General features: G+C 46.9%; 1 protein-coding gene across 1 annotated transcript; it reads left to right on the top strand.

Moving 5' to 3' along the window:
* Positions 1-12,755: 12,755 nt before the first annotated feature.
* On the top strand, positions 12,756-13,913 carry LOC125519483 (F-box protein At5g07610-like; the record flags this gene model as incomplete). The annotated part of the gene is made up of 1 exon (XM_048684275.1): positions 12,756-13,913. A coding segment is annotated over one exon (1,158 nt), but the record flags the coding sequence as incomplete, so codon positions are not given.
* Between the last annotated feature and the right edge of the window lie 4,934 nt (positions 13,914-18,847).

The following is an 18,847-nucleotide window of genomic DNA, read 5'->3' as shown; positions in this document are numbered from 1 at the left end:
CACGATGATGGAGATCATGGTGTCATGCCGGTGACAAGATGATCATGGAGCCCCAAGATGGAGATCAAAGGAGCTATATGATATTGGCCATATCATGTCACCATTTGATTGCATGTGATGTTTATCATGTTTATACATCTTATTTGCTTGGAACGACGGTATTAAATAAGATGATCCCTCATTAAAATTTCAAGAAAGTGTTCCCCCTAACTGTGCACCATTGCGACAGTTCGTTCGTTTCTAAGCACCACGTGATGATCGGGTGTGATAGATTCCAACGTTCACATACAACGGGTGTAAGACAGATTTACACATGCAAACACTTAGGTTGACTTGACGAGCCTAGCATGTACAGACATGGCCTCGGAACACAGAAGACCGAAAGGTCGAGCATGAGTCGTATAGAAGATACGATCAACATGAAGATGTTCACCGATGATGACTAGTCCGTCTCACGTGATGATCGGACACGGCCTAGTTGACTCGGATCATGTAATCACTTAGATGACTAGAGGGATGTCTATCTGAGTGGGAGTTCATAAGATGAACTTAATTATCCTGGACATAGTCAAAAGGTCTTCGCAAATTATGTCGTAGCTCGCGCTTTAGTTCTACTGTTTAGATATGTTCCTAGAGAAAAATTAGTTGAAAGTTGATAGTAGCAATTATGCGGACTAGGTCCGTAAACTGAGGATTGTCCTCATTGCTTCTTAGAAGGCTTATGTCCTTAATGCACTGCTCAGTGTGCTGAACCTCGAACGTCGTCTGTGGATGTTGCGAACATCTGACATACACATTTTGATAACTACGTGATAGTTCAGTTAAACGGTTTAGAGTTGAGGCACCGAAGACGTTTTTGAAACGTCGCGAAACATATGAGATGTTTCGAGGGCTGAAATTGGGATTTCAGGCTCGTGCCCACGTCAAGAGGTATAAGACCTCCGACGATTTTCTTAGCCTGCAAACTAAGGGAGAAAAGCTCAATTGTTGAACTTGTGCTCAGATTGTCTGAGTACAACAATCATTTGAATCAAGTGGGAGTTGATCTTCCAGATGAGATAGTGATGTTTCTCCGAAGTCATTACCACCAAGCTGCTAGAGCTTCGTGATGAACTATAATATATCAGGGACATATATGATGATCCTTGAGATATTCGCGATGTTTGACACCACAAAAGTAGAAATCAAGAAGGAGCATCAATTGTTGATGGTTGGTGAAACCACTAGTTTCAATAAGGGCAAGGGCACGAAGGGATACTTCATGAAACGGCAATTCAGCTGCTGCTCTAGTGAAGAAACCCAAAGTTGAACCCAAACCCGAGACTAAGTGCTTCTGTAATAAGGGGAACAACCACTGAAGCAGAATTACCCTAGATACTTGGTAGATGAGAAGGCTGGCAAGGTCGATAGAAGTATATTTGATATATTATGTTAATGTGTACTTTACTAGTACTCCTAGTAGCACCAGGGTATTAGATACCGGTTCGGTTGCTAAGTGTTAGTAACTCGAAATAAAAGCTACGGAATAAGCGGAGACTAGCTAAAGGTGAGCTGACGATATGTGTTGGAAGTGTTTCCAATGTTGATATGATCAAGCATCGCACGCTCCCTCTACCATCGAGATTGGTGTTAAACCTAAATAATTGTTATTTGGTGTTTGCGTTGAACATAGACATGATTGGATTATGTCTATCGCAATACGGTTATTCATTTAAGGAGAATAATGGTTACTCTGTTTATTTGAATAATACCTTCAATGGTCTTGCACCTAAAATGAATGGTTTATTGAATCTCGATCGTAGTGATACACATGTTCATGCCAAAAGATAGTAATGATAGTACCACCTACTTGTGGCACTGCCACGTAAGTCATATCGGTATAAAACGCATGAGGAAGCTCCATGTTGATGGATCTTTTGACTCACTCATTTTTGAAAAGTTTGAGACATGCGAACCATGTCTATTGGTGTATATGCATGAAGAAACTCCATGCAAATGGACCGTTTGGACTCACTTGATTTTGAATCACTTGAGACATGCAAATCATACCACATGGGCAAGATGACTGAAAGCCTCGTTTTCAGTAAAATGGAACTAGAAAGCAACTTGTTGGAAGTAATACATTTTGATGTGTGCAATCCAATGAGTGCTGAGGCATGTAGTGGATATCGTTATGTTCTTACTTCACAGATGATTTGAGTAGATGTTGAGTATATTTACTTGATGAATCACGAGTCTGAATTATTGAAAGGTTCAGGTAATTTCAGGGTGAAGTTGAAAGATCGTCGTGACAAGAGGATAAAATATCTATGATATGATCATAGAGATGAATATCTAAATTACGAGTTTGGCACAGAATTAAGACATTGTGGAAATTGTTTCACAACTAATACAGCCTGGAACACCGTAGTGTGATGGTGTGTCCGAACATCATAACTGCACCCTATTGGATATGATGCATACCATGATGTCTCTTATCGAATTACCACGGTAGTTTATGGGTTAGGCATTAGAGACAACCACATTCACTTTAAATAGGGCACCACGTAATTCCGATGAGATGACACCGTATGAACCATGGTTTAGAGAAACCTAAGCTGTCATTTCTTAAAAGTTTGGGGCTGCGACGCTTATGTGAAAAAGTTTCAGGCTGATAAGCTCGAACCCAAAGCGGATAAATGCATCTTCATAGGACACCCAAAACAGTTGGGTATACCTCCTATCTCAGATCCGAAAGCAATAAGGGATTGTTTCTAGAATCGGGTCCTTTCTCGAGGAAAAGTTTCTCTCGAAAGAATTGAGTGGGAGGATGGTGGAGACTTGATGAGGTTATTGAACCGTCTCTTCAACTAGTGTGTGGCAGGGCACAGGAAGTTGTTCCTGTGGCACCTACACCAATTGAAGTGGAAGCTTATGATAGTGATCATGAAACTTTAGATCAAGTCACTACCAAACCTCGTGGGATGACAAGGATGCGCACTACTTCAGAGTGGTACGTAATCCTGTTTTGGAAGTCATGTTGCTAGACAACAATGAACCTACGAGCTATGGAGAAGCGATGGTGGGCCCGGATTCCGATAAATGGCTCGAGGCCATAAAATCCGAGAGAGGATCCATGTATGGAAACAAAGTGTAGACTTTGACAGAACAGCTCGATGGTCGTGAGGCTGTTGAGTACAGATGGATTTTAAAAGGAAGACGGACAATGATGGTAAATGTCACCATTAAGAAAGCTCGACTTGTCGTTAAAATGTTTTCCGACAAGTTCAAGGAGTTGACTACGGTGAGACTTTCTCACTCGTAGCGATGCTAAGAGTCTGTTGGAATTATATTAGCGATTACTGCATTATTTATGAAATCTTACAGATAGGATGTCAAAACATTGTTTCCTCGACGTTTCTTGAGGAAAGGTTGTATGTGATACAAACGGAAGGTTTTGTCAATCCTGAAAGATGCTAATAAGTATGCAAAGCTCCAGCAATCCTTCTAAGGACTGGAGTAAGCATCTCGGAGTTGGAATGTATGCTTTGATGATGATCAAAGATTTTGGGTTTATACAAAGTTTATGAGAAACTTGTATTTCCAAAGAAGAGAGTGGGAGCACTACAGAATTTCTGATGAATATATGTTGTTGACATATTGTTGATCAGAAATGACGTAGAATTTCTGGAAAGCATATAGGGTTATTTGGAAAGTGTTTTTTCAATGGAAAGCCTGGATTAAGCTACTTGAACATTGAGCATCAAGATCTATAAGGATAGATCAAAACGCTTAATAGTACTTTCAAATGAGCACATACCTTGACATGATCTTGAAGGTGTTCAAGATGGATCAGTCAAAGAAGGAGTTCTTGCCTGAGTGGTAAGGTATGAAGTTAAGACTTAAAGCTCGACCACGGCAGAATAGAGAGAAAGGACGAAGGTCGTCCCCTATGCTTAAGACGTAGGCTCTACAGTATGCTATGCTGTGTACCGCACCTGAAGTGTGCCTTGCCATGAGTCAGTCAAGGGGTACAAGAGTGACCCAAGAATGGATCACAGGACAGCGGTCAAAGTTATCCTTAGTAACTAGTGGACTAAGGAACTTTTCTCGATTATGGAGGTGGTAAAAGAGTTCGTCGTAAAGGGTTACGCTGATGCAAGCTTTGACACTAATCCAGATTATTCTGAGTAGTAAACTGGATTCGTATAGTAGAACAGTTATTTGGAATAGCTCCAAATAGAGCGTGGTAGCTGCATCTAGGAGATGACATAGAGATTTGTAAAGCGCACACGGATCTGAAAGGTTCAGGCCCGTTGACTATAACCTCTCTCACAAGCATAACATGATCAAACCCAGAACTCTTTGGGTGTTAGTCACATGGGGATGTGACCTTGAGTGTTAATCACATATCGATGTGAACTGGATTATTAACTCTAGTGCAAGTGGGAGACTGTTGGAAATATGCCCTAGAGGCAATAATAAATTGGTTATTATTATATTTCCCTGTTCATGATAATCATTTATTATCCATGCTAGAATTGTATTGATAGGAAACTCAGATACATGTGTGGATACATAGACAACACCATGTCCCTAGTAAGCCTCTAGTTGACTAGCTCGTTGATCAATAGATGGTTACGGTTTCCTGACCATGGACATTGGATGTCGTTGATAACGGGATCACATCATTAGGAGAATGATGTGATGGACAAGACCCAATCCTAAGCCGGTGACAAGATGATGGAGATCATGATGATGGAGATCATGGTGTCATGCCGGTGACAAGATGATCGTGGAGCCCCAAGATGGAGATCAAAGGAGCTATATGATATTGGCCATATCATGTCACCATTTGATTGCATGTGATGTTTATCATGTTTATACATCTTATTTGCTTAGAACGACGGTATTAAATAAGATGATCCCTCATTAAAATTTCAAGAAAGTGTTCCCCCTAACTGTGCACCATTGCGACAGTTCGTTCGTTTCTAAGCACCACGTGATGATCGGGTGTGATAGGTTCCAACGTTCACATACAACGGGTGTAAGATAGATTTACACATGCAAACAGTTAGGTTGACTTGACGAGCCTAGCATGTAAAGACATGGCCTCGGAACACAGAAGACCGAAAGGTCGAGCATGAGTCGTATAGAAGATACGATCAACATGAAGATGTTCACCGATGTTGACTAGTCCGTCTCACGTGATGATCGGACACGGCCTAGTTGACTCGGATCATGTAATCACTTAGATGACTAGACGGATGAAAAATGAGCTGTGCAATTAGAGGCCCAGCTTAGCTGGTGGACCGAGAAGGAAGGTGGCCCAGCGAGCGTTTAGCTGCTGCTTTCCAATTGCAGAGATCTTTTTCGTTCACCACACATGATTTTTATTTCATTATTTCATCCATCCTAGATGATTTCAATTTTTCTTTCCTTCCCTCGCTTCGCAATTGCGTAGATCCGACGATCTTTTTACATCCATCTCAGCTGATTTTGATTACTTTTCATTTATTTCATCCATCCCAGAATACTCCTTTTTTTTCTTCTTTCTTTCTCTCCCTTCCCAACTGCGCAAATTCTATTCATCAATCTCAGATGATTCATTTTTTTATTCCATCCACGCCAGATGATACCATTTTTTTCTTTTACTTTCCTTATCGTGCTAATCCTTTCGATACATTGTTTTTATTTCATCCATCCATAATGATTTCAATTTTTCTTGTTTTTTCTCTTGTGTACCTTTTCTTCAATGCCAGTGCCATGCTTAAGTGGGAGCATGTTACCCATCAATATGATCTTCGCTGCTAATTAATCTTTGCATTAGTATTTTAATTGAATAAATGCTGAGCATACTTCAAGAAATTTCGCTGAAACCAAACAAGCAGTGCAGTTGCAATTGAACAATAAGAAGGCACTTCATTTTTTCTTATGGAAAATCAGGGCCAAAATGTCCAAGGTCTAAAACCCTGACCAAGTTAGGCACGCTACGTAGTTAAATTAGGCTTGGAGTACAGTCAAACAACCCCAGTGAAGCCAACAAGACGTGTTGAGCTTAACACACATAACCCAGTGACAAAGATCTTTGTGTCATCGTCGCCATCATTGACCTGATCATGGTTACCATGGTATAATTACTGTCAACCATTGACCATTTAGGGTCATGGTCACCGAGGCAACAAACACCAGGAGAAACAACATCAGCGCCATTGCCGTTGCCGATCCATAAGAGCAACTCCAATGGCCGATCCAAACGGACGGCGATTTCGTTCGCTTTTTGTTCGTTTGGGTTGGCCAGACGGACACAGATGTCCGCTTTCCTATTTGGATTGGCGCGTGCGCCCAACGCTGACCTAAGACCCATTTTGACGGCGCCAAAAAATGAACGCATGCATATTAAAAAAAGAGAAACATCATTAATTAAACATTAAAGCCGGCCACGAAGGCCGGCGAGAGTCCATGCGTCCACATTTGCATTTAAAAAAAACAGCATAAACTACGAGGCGGCGCGCTGCCCTAGGCGTCATCGTCGTCGTCCTTGGGGTCCGTGAGATCGATGAGCGTCGGCGCCGGCCCGGCCCAGGCGAACGCCGTGTTCCAGAACACCGTCATGTCGGGCTGTGCGGGCGCAGGTAGTGCCGGGGTGGGGGTGGGGGTGGGGGTGTGCGGCCGCCTGTGCAGCCGCGGCCTGGCGCGCCTCCTCCTCGGCCTCGCGCTGCTCCTCCTCGAGGTCGCGCTCGAGCATCTCCTCATACTCGCCGCGGCGGCGCTCCTCTGCCAGCCGGCGCTGGCGCCACATCTCGAGGTATGCCAGCTCCTGCGCCGGCGTCGCCCCCGGCCAAACCGGTGGCGCGGACACCCACTCGCGCACCACTCCCTTCCAGGAGAAGCGCGCGATGGGCTCGGGCTTGGGCCGCGGCTCTGGCTTGATGGGGGACGGCGGGGCCACCGGCGGCACCACGTTGTCGCCCGCCGCGGAGAGGGTAAGGGCCTGTGCCATTACCGCCTTGTATCGGGCCTCCTCTTCCGCCTCCGGCGCCTCCGCTCTGCGCCGCTCGTCCTCCTCGCTCTCCCGGTAGACAGTCGCAAGGGCCGCCTGGTAGGCGTCCTGCGCTGCCTGGTCCTCCTCGCGGACGACGAGCGGCATTGGCGGCGACCTCATGCACGCCCCGTCACCTCGCCTCCTCGTGCTTGAAGGCGAACCACCTCGCCCAGTTAGGCGAGTCCGTTGCATAGGCCTTGTCAAGGCGCTGCTCTGGCGTCAGCAGTGCTCGCCGGCGCCGCACCTCCTCCGTGTGAGCACGAGCCGTCCGCGGTGCCGCCGGCACTGGGATCCTATCTGGATCCAGATGCCAGTCGTGCGGCAGCGTCATGTCCAGATACGGCAGAGGCTGGCGGTTCTGCAAGTGCCACTCCGTCTGGTGCACTGGCACGTTCACGCGCTGCCTCTGCCGGCAAGGCGCCGGCGCCGGCGAAGGTGGGAGGAACTCTGAGGGGAAAGGGGTGGGGGGGGGGGGGACTTGGCCTTGGCCTTGCTGTCGCTGGCGCCGGAGAAGAGGCCCATCTCGCTATGGTTGTGGTGCCTAGGGTTTGCCGGCTACGAGGGAGCAAAGATGGGCAGATGTGGACGGCGAGTTTGGATGAGGACGGCCCCGCCGCACGGTCGTCTTAAAAAAGGACGAGCGCCGTCGCTGACGCGTGGGCCCGTCGTCATAAATTAAGCTGACCGCGTGGGCAGCGGGTAGTTGGACGGCCGCCATGTGGGGATGCGACGGACAGCGAGAAGGCGCGCGAAGCGTCTGTTCGGCGTCCGCGCTGACACATTTGAAGCGCAAATTTGAGCCGCAAATGCGTCGGCGCGGACACGATGCGGACGTGATTTGGATTTGGGTCGGCGCGTTGGGCCGTCATTTTTGTCCGCGCCGACCCAGACGGACGCAGGCGGACGAAATGAATCGGCCGCTCTAAGAGCCTGTAAAAACTGATAGGAGCGGACGGCCAGGCACGGTGTCGGTATCGCTAGCCATTGACTCGCATTGGAATGAGGGCCGTACCCGGCATCATAAGGCCTACACGTACGTGGACCTCCCAGTATTTCGATACTAAAGAGGCAACATCTATTCGATACGTACCAGCGGACAGCCGCTGGCTGATCACGGCGCGTCGACTCGTCGAGCATGGGCCAAGATGTGCCACAGGTCATGTTCTCAACATGTAGCACAACCTTAGGGTTGTTGCAGGTCTTCTTCCGATGCCCTCCCACCCCACAGATTGAGCATTTCTCCTCCTTCTTTGCCTTCTGAGGGAGGTCGCCCCTCTGCGGACATGTGGTACTCATGTGCCCTGGCTGTTGGCATATTCTGCAGAAGCGTGTTGGCTTGCTCGTATCGCATGCTCCAGCAGCAGCTGGGTGTGTCACTATCTTACGTTTCTTGCTCTTCGCAGCACGGTCATCATATGAAGGTTTGTCCCTGCTACTCTTTGGCCGGCCTGCCTTCTGTGTATGCTCTGGAGCCATCAAACTGAGGAGATTACCGACTGCACTACCATCTGGGTCACTCCCATACCCAATCTGTGGTGCTTGCCCCACACTCACCTCTCTAGCTTTCGCCTTGTTTGCCTGAATCACGTCCTCTAAACCCATCCCGTCGCGCACAATAGCTATAGGTGTCAGTTTATGGATTGCTTCCTTTAGGAGTTCCATAGCACGCTCATACGCACATGCGTTTGCCTCACCAAGTCTGACAACCTCTAGGGCATGGGTGTATAGATTTGAATGTCTGAATGTTATGGGGTTAACTCATATCTGATCCTTCTGAAGGTATGCCAAGTGTTGTGGTAGTACATCCCTTGCATCTTTTGTCCATCGCTTGAGTATGTGCTTTGCTGGTATATGGTCTACACCCATGAAATCAAGGACCTTAGGGGTCATAGATGTTCCTGCCTCCTCCCGAGTCGCCCCCGTGTGGTGGCCGGGAGGCTCCCAGATCCCATCGCCTGGCCTCCCCTTCTCCTCCTCCTCCCTCACCGCCGCCCGAGGAAGCGGTAGGGCGAAGCCTCGCCGTCGCCGGCGGCGGCGGGGACTCGGGGCCCTCCCGCTCGTGAGGGGCTGGGGCGGCCCGGCGCCTCTGGGCTGGAGCGTGGTGTTCGACCGAATGTCACGGCGGGGGTGGCAGCGCTCCGGCGATTCCATACCTCCACGGCAGGCGGCTTCAAGATCTGGGGCGTCGCGGTTGTCAGGAACGGCGGCGGCGCGACCGGATCGGTGGCGGCGCGGCCGGATCAGGGCCCAGGCGTGGGCTTGGTCTCCGGGTCGTGGTCGGCGTGGTGGCGGGTGCGACACGCCGGCAGCTGGGCGGATCTACGGATTCCATCCTTGTTTGGTCCTTGACGGTGCGGGCAACTCCGGGGGAAACCCTAGATCTCCTTGGGATCGAGCGATGGCGGTGCTTTTGCGTCGTAGTCCCTTTTTAGGGCATCGTTTTGGAGTTTGCTCCAGTTGAAGGGACCAGCGACGCCGGCGGCGCACGCCCGGTGGCGTAAGTGCCGATGAAAATCACGCCGACTACGGTCATGGCGAACGATAGCGGCGTCTTGGATGTCGTTTCCTTGTCGAGGCATCGTCGTTGCAGTTTGCGTCATCAGGCTCGGGATGCTCCGGGGGAAACCCTAGATCTGGGTCTCTCGGATCGGACGATGATGGCGTTCTCTATATCGCTTTCCCTCTTGGGGGCATTGTTTTGGAGCAAGTGATGGATGGAGGTCAAGAGGAGGAGCGGTGTTACATCTACCGCAAGGCCGACGGCGGATCATGGCGGCATGGCGCTGCGGAGTTTCGGCGATGGGCGCGCGTGAATGGACACGCGCAGGATGGTGGCGTTATCTGGCGTCGTGGTGGCGTCGACAACATGCCTGGCAAGGTTGATGCAGCAGTACAACACTGAAGATGGATTGGTGACACTAGTAGAAAACAAGGCTTTGGTCACAGGGCAATATTCACATTAGTCCCGGTTCAGTCATGAACCGGGACTAATGTGAGCATTGGTCCCGGTTTGTGCGGCTAAGGCATTAGTCCCGGTTCACCTGAGCCCTTTAGTCCCGGTTTAAGACACGAACCGGGACTAAAGGGTGCGATGCCCTTTAGTCCCGGTTTGTGTCTTAAACCGTGACTAAAGATTAGACCTTTAGTCCCGGATTGAGACTAAAGGTCCCATTTTCAAACTCTAACACACACACACCCCCTGGATCGCCTTTTTTGTTTTGAAAAAATCAAAAGAAAATGATAAAAACTTCAAAAAATAAAATCCTTCGAGAGGTAGTTATATTACTACATCTACTAGTTAGGAAAATTTAAAAACTTAAATTTGGACATGTTTTGCAAAAAATGCAGGAAAAACGTAAAACGGCTATAACTCCTCAAATTCTAAAAGGAAAAAAAGTTATGCTCAAATTTCAGTTTTTTTGTATTTTCGTTAAATCTGGTCAAACTATGGTCAAACTACTTATTCAAGAAGTATTAGTGTTACTAAATAATTATTCAAGAATATTAGTGTTACTAAATAATTATTTCAGTTTTTTTGAATTTTGGTCAAATCTGGTCAAACTGTGGTCAAACAATGGTCAAACTACTTATTCAAGAAATATTATTGTTACTAAATAATTATTTCAGTTTTTTTGAATTTTGGTCAAATCTGGTCAAACTATGGTCAAGCTGTGGTCAAACTACTTATTCAAGAAATATTAGTGTTACTAAATAATTATTGTTTTTAGAACAATAGTTTCAAATTCAAACAGTGAAATGTGTGACTTCATGCTCAAACTAAATTCCAGAGGGTTAATAGGATTTGGGTCTCCCTTGCATCTGCTGATGGCCATTTTCATACTGGTTATGGCCTGCTCTGCTGCACGCTGACAAAATGAAGCAGCAAATCATCCACAAATTGTCGTGTCAGGCATGAAGAACACTCTTGACATTATTTATTTCCAGTCGAGTCAGGGGCAGAGTTGGGTCACTGTCCAATAGATAAATGTCCTGAGGCTTCGGAGCCCATCAAACAAGGCAAATTGAAGCCAGGAAACTCATAAGAAAATGCTACACAACCAAAGAGCCAGAATTACTACATGAAAGAGACCATTTCCAACCTTGAACAATAATTATCTGTGCAAACTGCAACACGAAAAGAAAAGAAGTGCCTCTAGACCCAAACGAGCTACATACCACTTTCACATACTTATCATGTACCGATTCCTTCACATACTTATCATTTTACAATTTATTTATCCTTCTACCACTGTCAGAATTAATCCTTGCAAGTAGCGAGTCCAAGGGGATTGACAACCCTCTTGTTCGCGTTGGGTGCAAGTATTTGCTTTTGTGTGTGTAGGTACCGAAGACATGAATTTGTATGGTTCTTCTATCGGTTCGATAAACCTTGGTTCTCACTGAAGAAAATACTTATCTCTATGGTACTGCATCTTCCTTCCTCTTCGGGAAAAATCATAACACGGTTGACAAGTAGCACTTAGGTTTCGCACTAATCATCTAGCGCGTAAAGACCGACATGACAAAACTGAAAATATAGCAGAACATCTCTTAGCTTGACATCAACGCTAGTCACCTGCCTCTGGCACCACTACAACAGCCATCAAAGAAAAATAATGACGGATCACCTCCTCACCCGAGCTCGGCGCGGCTCCATCGCTGTTATGCAGCTTTGAAAACCTCCAAGGTGGCTCACCAAAAGGTGAAGTCATTGCCACTAAACAAATCAGACCGGTGAACACTCTGGACATGCCATCAAACTCCAGATCTGGTACCCCACCACGACTACACGCCGAATGAGGAAACCATATCTGCCATCCATCAATGATGAACCCAACACATGTTCCTTCTTTCAGATGTCGTTGATGCAGACCACAATCTACATCTGCTCCTGGACTACCTCCCAAGCTCCGCGACACGCTGGAGCAGACACCGTCGCAATGGTAGAGCGGAAGGACACAAGTCCACCAGAAGGACGACGTCGCTGCCACGATATGCCCGCTTGAACAGACTGGTTCCCAAATCCATCACCAACCATAGAGACGATCGCCTCGCCGGAGAACAATCGGTAGCTTCTTTATTTAGCACACTGGTTCCCAAATCCATCACCAACCATAGAGACGATCGCCTCGCCGGAGAACAATCCGTAGCTTCTTTATTTAGCACCGCCGTCGCCGCTGTCGAAGCCAAGACGTTGAACGATCCAAAAACCTAAGCCACTAGAGCTCTAAAACCTAAAGCTAAAACAATCTGCACGCACGGGATCTGGCGACCCCCCTCACCACCGGCGACCTAAACCTAAAGCTAGGGTTGCTGTCGCTAGCGAAAGAGGAAACGATCCTATCATCTGGTTGATTGTTAGCAGCCGCCATTCCAATTAGTAGTACATTATTGTGTCCCTCAAAAAAGAAGGTACAGTATTGCGTACGTGATTGAAACTCTAATTGTTCTTTTCCCGGAAGTATTTTTTATGTTCTTTTTTAACATGGTTTTTTTAGCCTTTGTTTTGAGAAAACAGGATTTTTTGAGTTTTTTGTAGGGATAGATTTTTTTTCCGGAAAGATGGGATGAATTTATTTTGAGACAGGCCGATGCTTACAGATATGATACAGTTAGCCCATTTACTCACGGCCCATTCGCTATGTCCATTGTGGCCGAGCGCCCTCGCCGGCGAGAGGAAGGCCGCGCGTCGACTCACGCCCGGTGGCTGCTCCCCTGACTCTCCTCCGTTTGTGTTTCTTTCCGCAGATCTTGCTCCGATTTCCCCAGCCGGACGCCGGCCGAGAGGCTGACCGACGACCTCCTCGTGGAGATCCTCTCGCGCGTCCCCGCCAAGTCGCTCTGCCGCTGCAAGTGCGTCTCGAAGCACTGGCTCGGGCTCATCCAGCACCCCGACCACCGCAAAAGGCTCCCCCAAACCCTGGCCGGCTTCTTCTACGGCAGCAGCACCACCGGGCAGCGGCTTCTGGAGTCGCCCTTCTACTTTACCAGCCTCTCGGTCTCGGGGGACCCCCGCCCTCCGTTTGATACCTCCCTCACCTTCCTGCCCATCGATCTACTTGACTCCTGCAACGGCCTCCTCCTCTGCCGATGCCACGACGTTTCCGATGGGGTTGGCGCATTCCATTATGTCGTGTGCAATCCGGCCATGGAGAAGTGGGTCATATTGCCCAACTCCGGCAAGGCCAATACCGAGGTGGCCGCCACATGTTTGGGCTTTGACCCGGCACTGTCGTCGCATTTCCATGTGTTTGAGTTTATAGAGGAGAACACCGAACTTTCCGGAGTGGCAGTGTATTCGTCTGAAACCGAAGAGTGGGTTTATAAGGAGAAGAGATGGAACAGTGATACCTGGCTTGCTAGTGGGCACTCCTCCGCAACTGACTTTCTAAATGGCCTTCTGTTTTTTCTTGCCTTTGACCTCGACTTACACGATTGTGTAGCTGCGGTGGACACCAAGGGAGAAACATGGATGAAATTCAGTGACCCTGGTGGTCAGTTCGATGATTTTGGTGTGGTTGAAGGTTTTATTCAGCGGTCGCAGGGCCGCTTACATTATGCCAGTTTTCAGAGGGATAAAGATGGTGTTGTCATTCGACTAATAGTTTATGTTTTGGAGAACTATCAAGACGAACAATGGATACTGAAGCATAGCATTGAAACTTCGAGCGTATTTGGATGGACAGATTTATGCCTTGATGGGGATCTTGATTTTGTTGCAATTCACCTGGAATGCAACTTGGTGTTCTTCATTGCGGGGGGTATCACATTAATATGCTATAATATGGATAATCGGCAAGTCAAAGTGATTTCCCATCTTGCAGGTGGCAAGCCGCTATTTCTACCCTATGTGCCGTTGTACACAGAGTCACAATCATTGCACATTTGACATCAGTACGAGATTGCTGGTGGCTATATAAGAAGTGGATCTCGCAGCGGGCTTGGTATGTCTGCTTGAATTTGGTTCTCCTTTTCTCTGACTGATGAATTCATGTTTTTCCGGTTTGGAGCAATGGTGGTTTAATATGGAGGGAATTTGACTGATTTCTCTGTGTTCAGTTATCCAAATTTGTACCGAACTTTCTGTCATATGTACCGGTTTCTGGTTTGGTCAACTTCTACCTTCATGCATTGCTTAACCTCGTGTACTGATTGAGTTAAGGTACTATGATCATTATGTAAAAGACATGGACAATGATTATCATGCAGCAAAACTTTTCTCAAACATCATCTGAGGTTTAAACTTTTTTCTTCTACTACTTGCAGCCATGGGAATTATAAGCATCTTTTTCGCAGTGATTTAGTATACGACCACTTGTCTGCTAATGATACGGTGAGCGAAATTACGATGATGATGTAATGCAGAAAATTGTTTTTTTCTTGCCAATGGTTTGAAAAATAAAATCATTGCTGCTATCTGTTAAGGTAACACTTGGATGAATACATGTCACTTCTTTGGATGCTAGTTCCTTTTAGAACATCATCAAACCTGTTGTGCTTGGATTACAATTTTCATTATTTTGTTAAGAGGTTTTCTTTTTAGAACACGAAAGTGTTCTTTATTTGTCGGTATTGTTCTGTTAGGTAGCTTAAAAGAGTTTGAAATAAGCAATGTCGTGCGCCTTTTATTTTACTCGTGCTTCTAGTTATACTATGTACGATTCCTGTAATGTTGCACGTACAGCAACTTTGCAGAGCTGTTTCTGAATTGTGACTTTTTGTTTCATATAACAAGGTTCGTGGGCTCTGTGTGGGCTCTAGTTTCAGCTTCAAGTCTCCAAAAAACAAACTGAAACTGTCCTTGCGTCCCGCGCTCTTGTCGTTTGCCCGCCTCTTGGTATCGTGGATGGTACCGGTGTTTGGGAACTAGATTGATTTGTTTTCGGTGATTTCGAGGGAGATCGATCATAAGAACAATTTCAGCATTGTCTATTCGAGAGAAATTGGGAGTGATTTTTCTTGGAGAAAGGTCAATTAGGTGACATCAGCCAGGTCAGCATGCATTCTTGTGTGGCCTGTTAACCCAGTGAAACGATCTAACCTAGTAAAGCCTCAAGACGGGTAGAGCTTAACGCACATAGCCTAGTGACAAAAACCCGTGTCTCATCGTCGCCACCATTGCTCTGGTTATCGTCGCCACCATAGCCTAGTGACAAAAACCTGTATATTTAATGTCACCAAATTGACAAGTGTCACCAGCTTTGGCCCCAAACCCTCATGGCCACCAAGGCAACAACACCCAGGAAAAACAACATCAGCGACACCTCTGTTACCCGATCCGGTATAGCCTGATCTAGGGTTTTACCCATAGAGCACAAGACCCTGAAGGATGGAGAGGGGAGCAAGTTGGCTGTATGTAAGGCACCGATGGCTCTGGCGATAATCTGAGCAAGGATATCTCCTAGAGCACCGCGCACCACCACCGACATGTCGTGCCATCCTGTTGACAATATATACTCATTCCATGGTTGTAGGGCATACATACTCTGGAGATCAAAATATGATCCCATGCTCCTTTTAGCCCTTTAAAAAAAATCGGCAAACACACACTGGGGAAACTGTAAACCCAAAACAGCATGCTGAAAGGGTCAATCAAAACCTAGAAACAAATGGATATACAAAAATTATAATCAAAGAGTAACTAGGATTCACGATAATGTTCAGATTCCCAGTGCAGTGCAATTGCTGCCTGAATTTCTCCAAAGCTACCAAAATTCCCCTTCTAAAATTGTATATATACAGATGCTAAATTCATTGTCAATACTACAGCAAAAAATGTGTGTCAAAGCACATCAACGAGCCACAATTTGGCCAAGATTGTTAGCCACAACTGCAGCGAGATTCTGTACGATAATACAAATCATATCATAGGCATATATGCAGGGTACAGTGTTAAAAATCTGTTCCTTGCAGAAGTTAAAAACCATAGTGATTAACCTGGGAAAGTTAACACTCATTGACACTTCTCATATAACTGAACTTAAACATGTTCAATTCGGGTGTGCCAGATCGATCATGCCAAAAATGCGATGATGATTCAGATTTCCTTGCATCTGATGATGGCCATTTCATACTGGTCATGGTCTGCTCTGCGGCACGCTGGCAAAATGAAGCAGCAAATCATCGATAAATTCTGATTCCAATCCTTCCTGCCCTGCCCTAGACTCACCAATCTCGAATCTACCTGCCATGGATTAGGAAGAGAACTGACAAGTTACAATGTATAAATTACTGGAGAGTGGCACCAGCATATCACTAATTTGATCAAACGTGAGTTATATATGCTTGAATTATAGCTGAATACACAGACAAAAACCTGATCATTGAGCTTGATTGTAAGGAGGGGGTGGAGCTGCTGAACGAGTCAGGCACAAATCGGTCAGCTGTGTCTGGCCTAGTTGAAGAGACGAAGGGCCTTCTGCATGGCATTCGTCGGCACAAAGTTGTGCATGCAACGCTGCTGCGCATTGCATGGCGTTGTTGGGGCGATGCTCCCAACTTACGGCTATCTGGTTCTGTTCTGGGCCAGAAGAATTACGTATGATTTGTGAAAACGAGTGTAGCCACATTATTTAATTAATATACATTCGTTTCACCCGCAAAAATGAGGAATTATAGCTGAATACTGCTTTGTGTCGCTAACTTCAGACAACCAACTAGGTAGACAATTTTGCATGAGAAGTGGCAAGGAGGAGGGTTGTGATAGGCTTGGCGAGCCAACGTAAAAACTCAGCCACTCTTATGGAGATGAAACCCAAAAGATTTTCGTTGGGGCGTAACCCTCTCAGCGACGCGCCACATCGGAACCTGGGTGTGGTGGAAAAATGGACAAGGACCGGGCCGTCACCCCCTAGGTGGCGCACCGTATCTTGATCCGGATACGGTAACAAGTGAGCGAGGATCGGGTCGTCGCATCCTTAGTGGAGCGCTACATCGGCGCCCGGATGTAGTGGAAAATGAGCAAGGGTCTTCGCATTTGACTCGACGAGTGCGAAGGGTAGGGAAGCTAGCCGAGCCTAGGAGGATTCGCTTAGGTAGCTGAAACTAGGGTCTCTGACAGGGAAGCTTCGGGAGCTAGTTGATGCAGCGACAAGGAGAGGTGTTGACATCCTTTGCGTCCAAGAAACCAAATGGAGAGGACAGAAGGCGAAGGAGGTGGAGGATACTGGCTTCAAGCTGTGGTACACGGGGACGACTGCAAACAGAAATGGCATAGGCATCTTGAACAACAAGAGCCTCAAGTATCGAGTGGTAGACGTCAAGAGACGTGGGGACCGGATTATCTTGGTCAAGCTGGTAGTTGAGGACTTGGTCCTCAATGTTATCAGCGCGTATGCCCCGCAAGTAGGCCACAATGAGAACACCAAGAGGGAGTTCTGGGAAGGCCTGAAAGACATGGTTAGGAGTGTACCGATTGGTGAGAAGCTCTTCATAGGAGGAGACCTCAATGGCCACGTGGGTACATCTAACACAAGTTTTGAAGAGGCGCATGGGGGCTTTGGCTATGGCATCAGGAATCAAGAAGGAGAAGATGTCTTAAGCTTTGCTCTAGCCTACAACATGATTGTAGCTAACACCCTCTATAGAAAGAGAGAATCACATCTGGTGACTTTTAGTATTGGCCAACACTCTAGCCAGACTGATTTCATCCTCTCGAGAAGAGAAGATAGGCGTGCGTGCCTAGACTGTAAGGTGATACCTGGAGAGAGTGTTACCCCAGCATAAGCTGGTGGTTGCTGACTTCTGCTTTCGGATTCGTGTCCAGCGGGATAAGCATGCCAAAGTCGCTAGAATGAAGTGGTGGAAGCTCAAGGGGGAGGTAGCTCAGGCGTTCAAGGAGAGGGTCATTAAGGAGGGCCCTTGGGAGGAAGGAGGGAATGCGGACAATGTGTGGATGAAGATGGCGACTTGCACTCGTAAGGTGGCCTCGGAGGAGTTTGGAGTGTCCAGGGGAAGGAGAAGCGAAGATAAGGATACCTGGTGGTAGAATGATGATGTCCAAAAGGCGATTAAAGAGAAGAAAGATTGCTTCAGGCGCCTATACCTGAATAGGAGTGCAGACAACATAGAGAAGTACAAGATGGCGAAGAAGGCCACAAAGCGAGCTGTTGGTGAAGCAAATGGTCGGGCATATGAGGACCTCTACCAACGGTTAGGCACGAAGTAAGGCGAAAGGGACATCTATAAGATGGCCAAGATCCGAGAGAGGAAGACGAGGGATATTGGCCAAGTCAAATGCATCAAGGACGGAGCATGCCAACTCTTGGTGAAGGACGAGGGGATTAAGCATAGATGGCGTGAGTACTTCGACAAGTTGTTCAATTGGGAGAATGAGAGTTCTACCATTGAACTGGACGGCTCCTTCGATGAGACCAGCATGCGTTTTGTGCGGCGAATCCAGTAGTCTGAGGTCAAGGAGGCTTTAAAAAGGATGAAAGAAGGCAAGGCGATGGGCCCTGATTGTATCCCCTTTGAGATGTGGAAAGGTCTCGGGGACATAGCGATAGTATGGCTAACCAAGCTTTTCAACCTCATTTCTTGGGCAAACAAGATGCGAGAAGACTGGAGACGAGATATATTAGTACCAATCTTCAAGAACAAGAGGGATGTCCAGAGTTGTACTAATTACCATGGAATTAAGCTGATGAGCCATATAATGAAGCTATGGGAGAGAGTCATTGAGCACCGCTTAAGAAGAATGACAAGCGTGACCAAAAATCAGTTTGGTTTCATGCCTGGGAGGTCGACCATGGAAGCCATTTTCTTGGTACGACAACTTATGAAGATATATAGGGAGCAAAAGAATGACTTGCATATGGTGTT

The sequence above is a fragment of the Triticum urartu genome, chromosome 7 (assembly GCF_003073215.2).
Source record: "Triticum urartu cultivar G1812 chromosome 7, Tu2.1, whole genome shotgun sequence".
Classification (NCBI taxonomy): domain Eukaryota; kingdom Viridiplantae; phylum Streptophyta; class Magnoliopsida; order Poales; family Poaceae; genus Triticum; species Triticum urartu.
The sequence above is the reverse complement of the archived record's forward strand: the minus strand, read 5'-3'. Positions and strand labels throughout refer to the sequence as shown.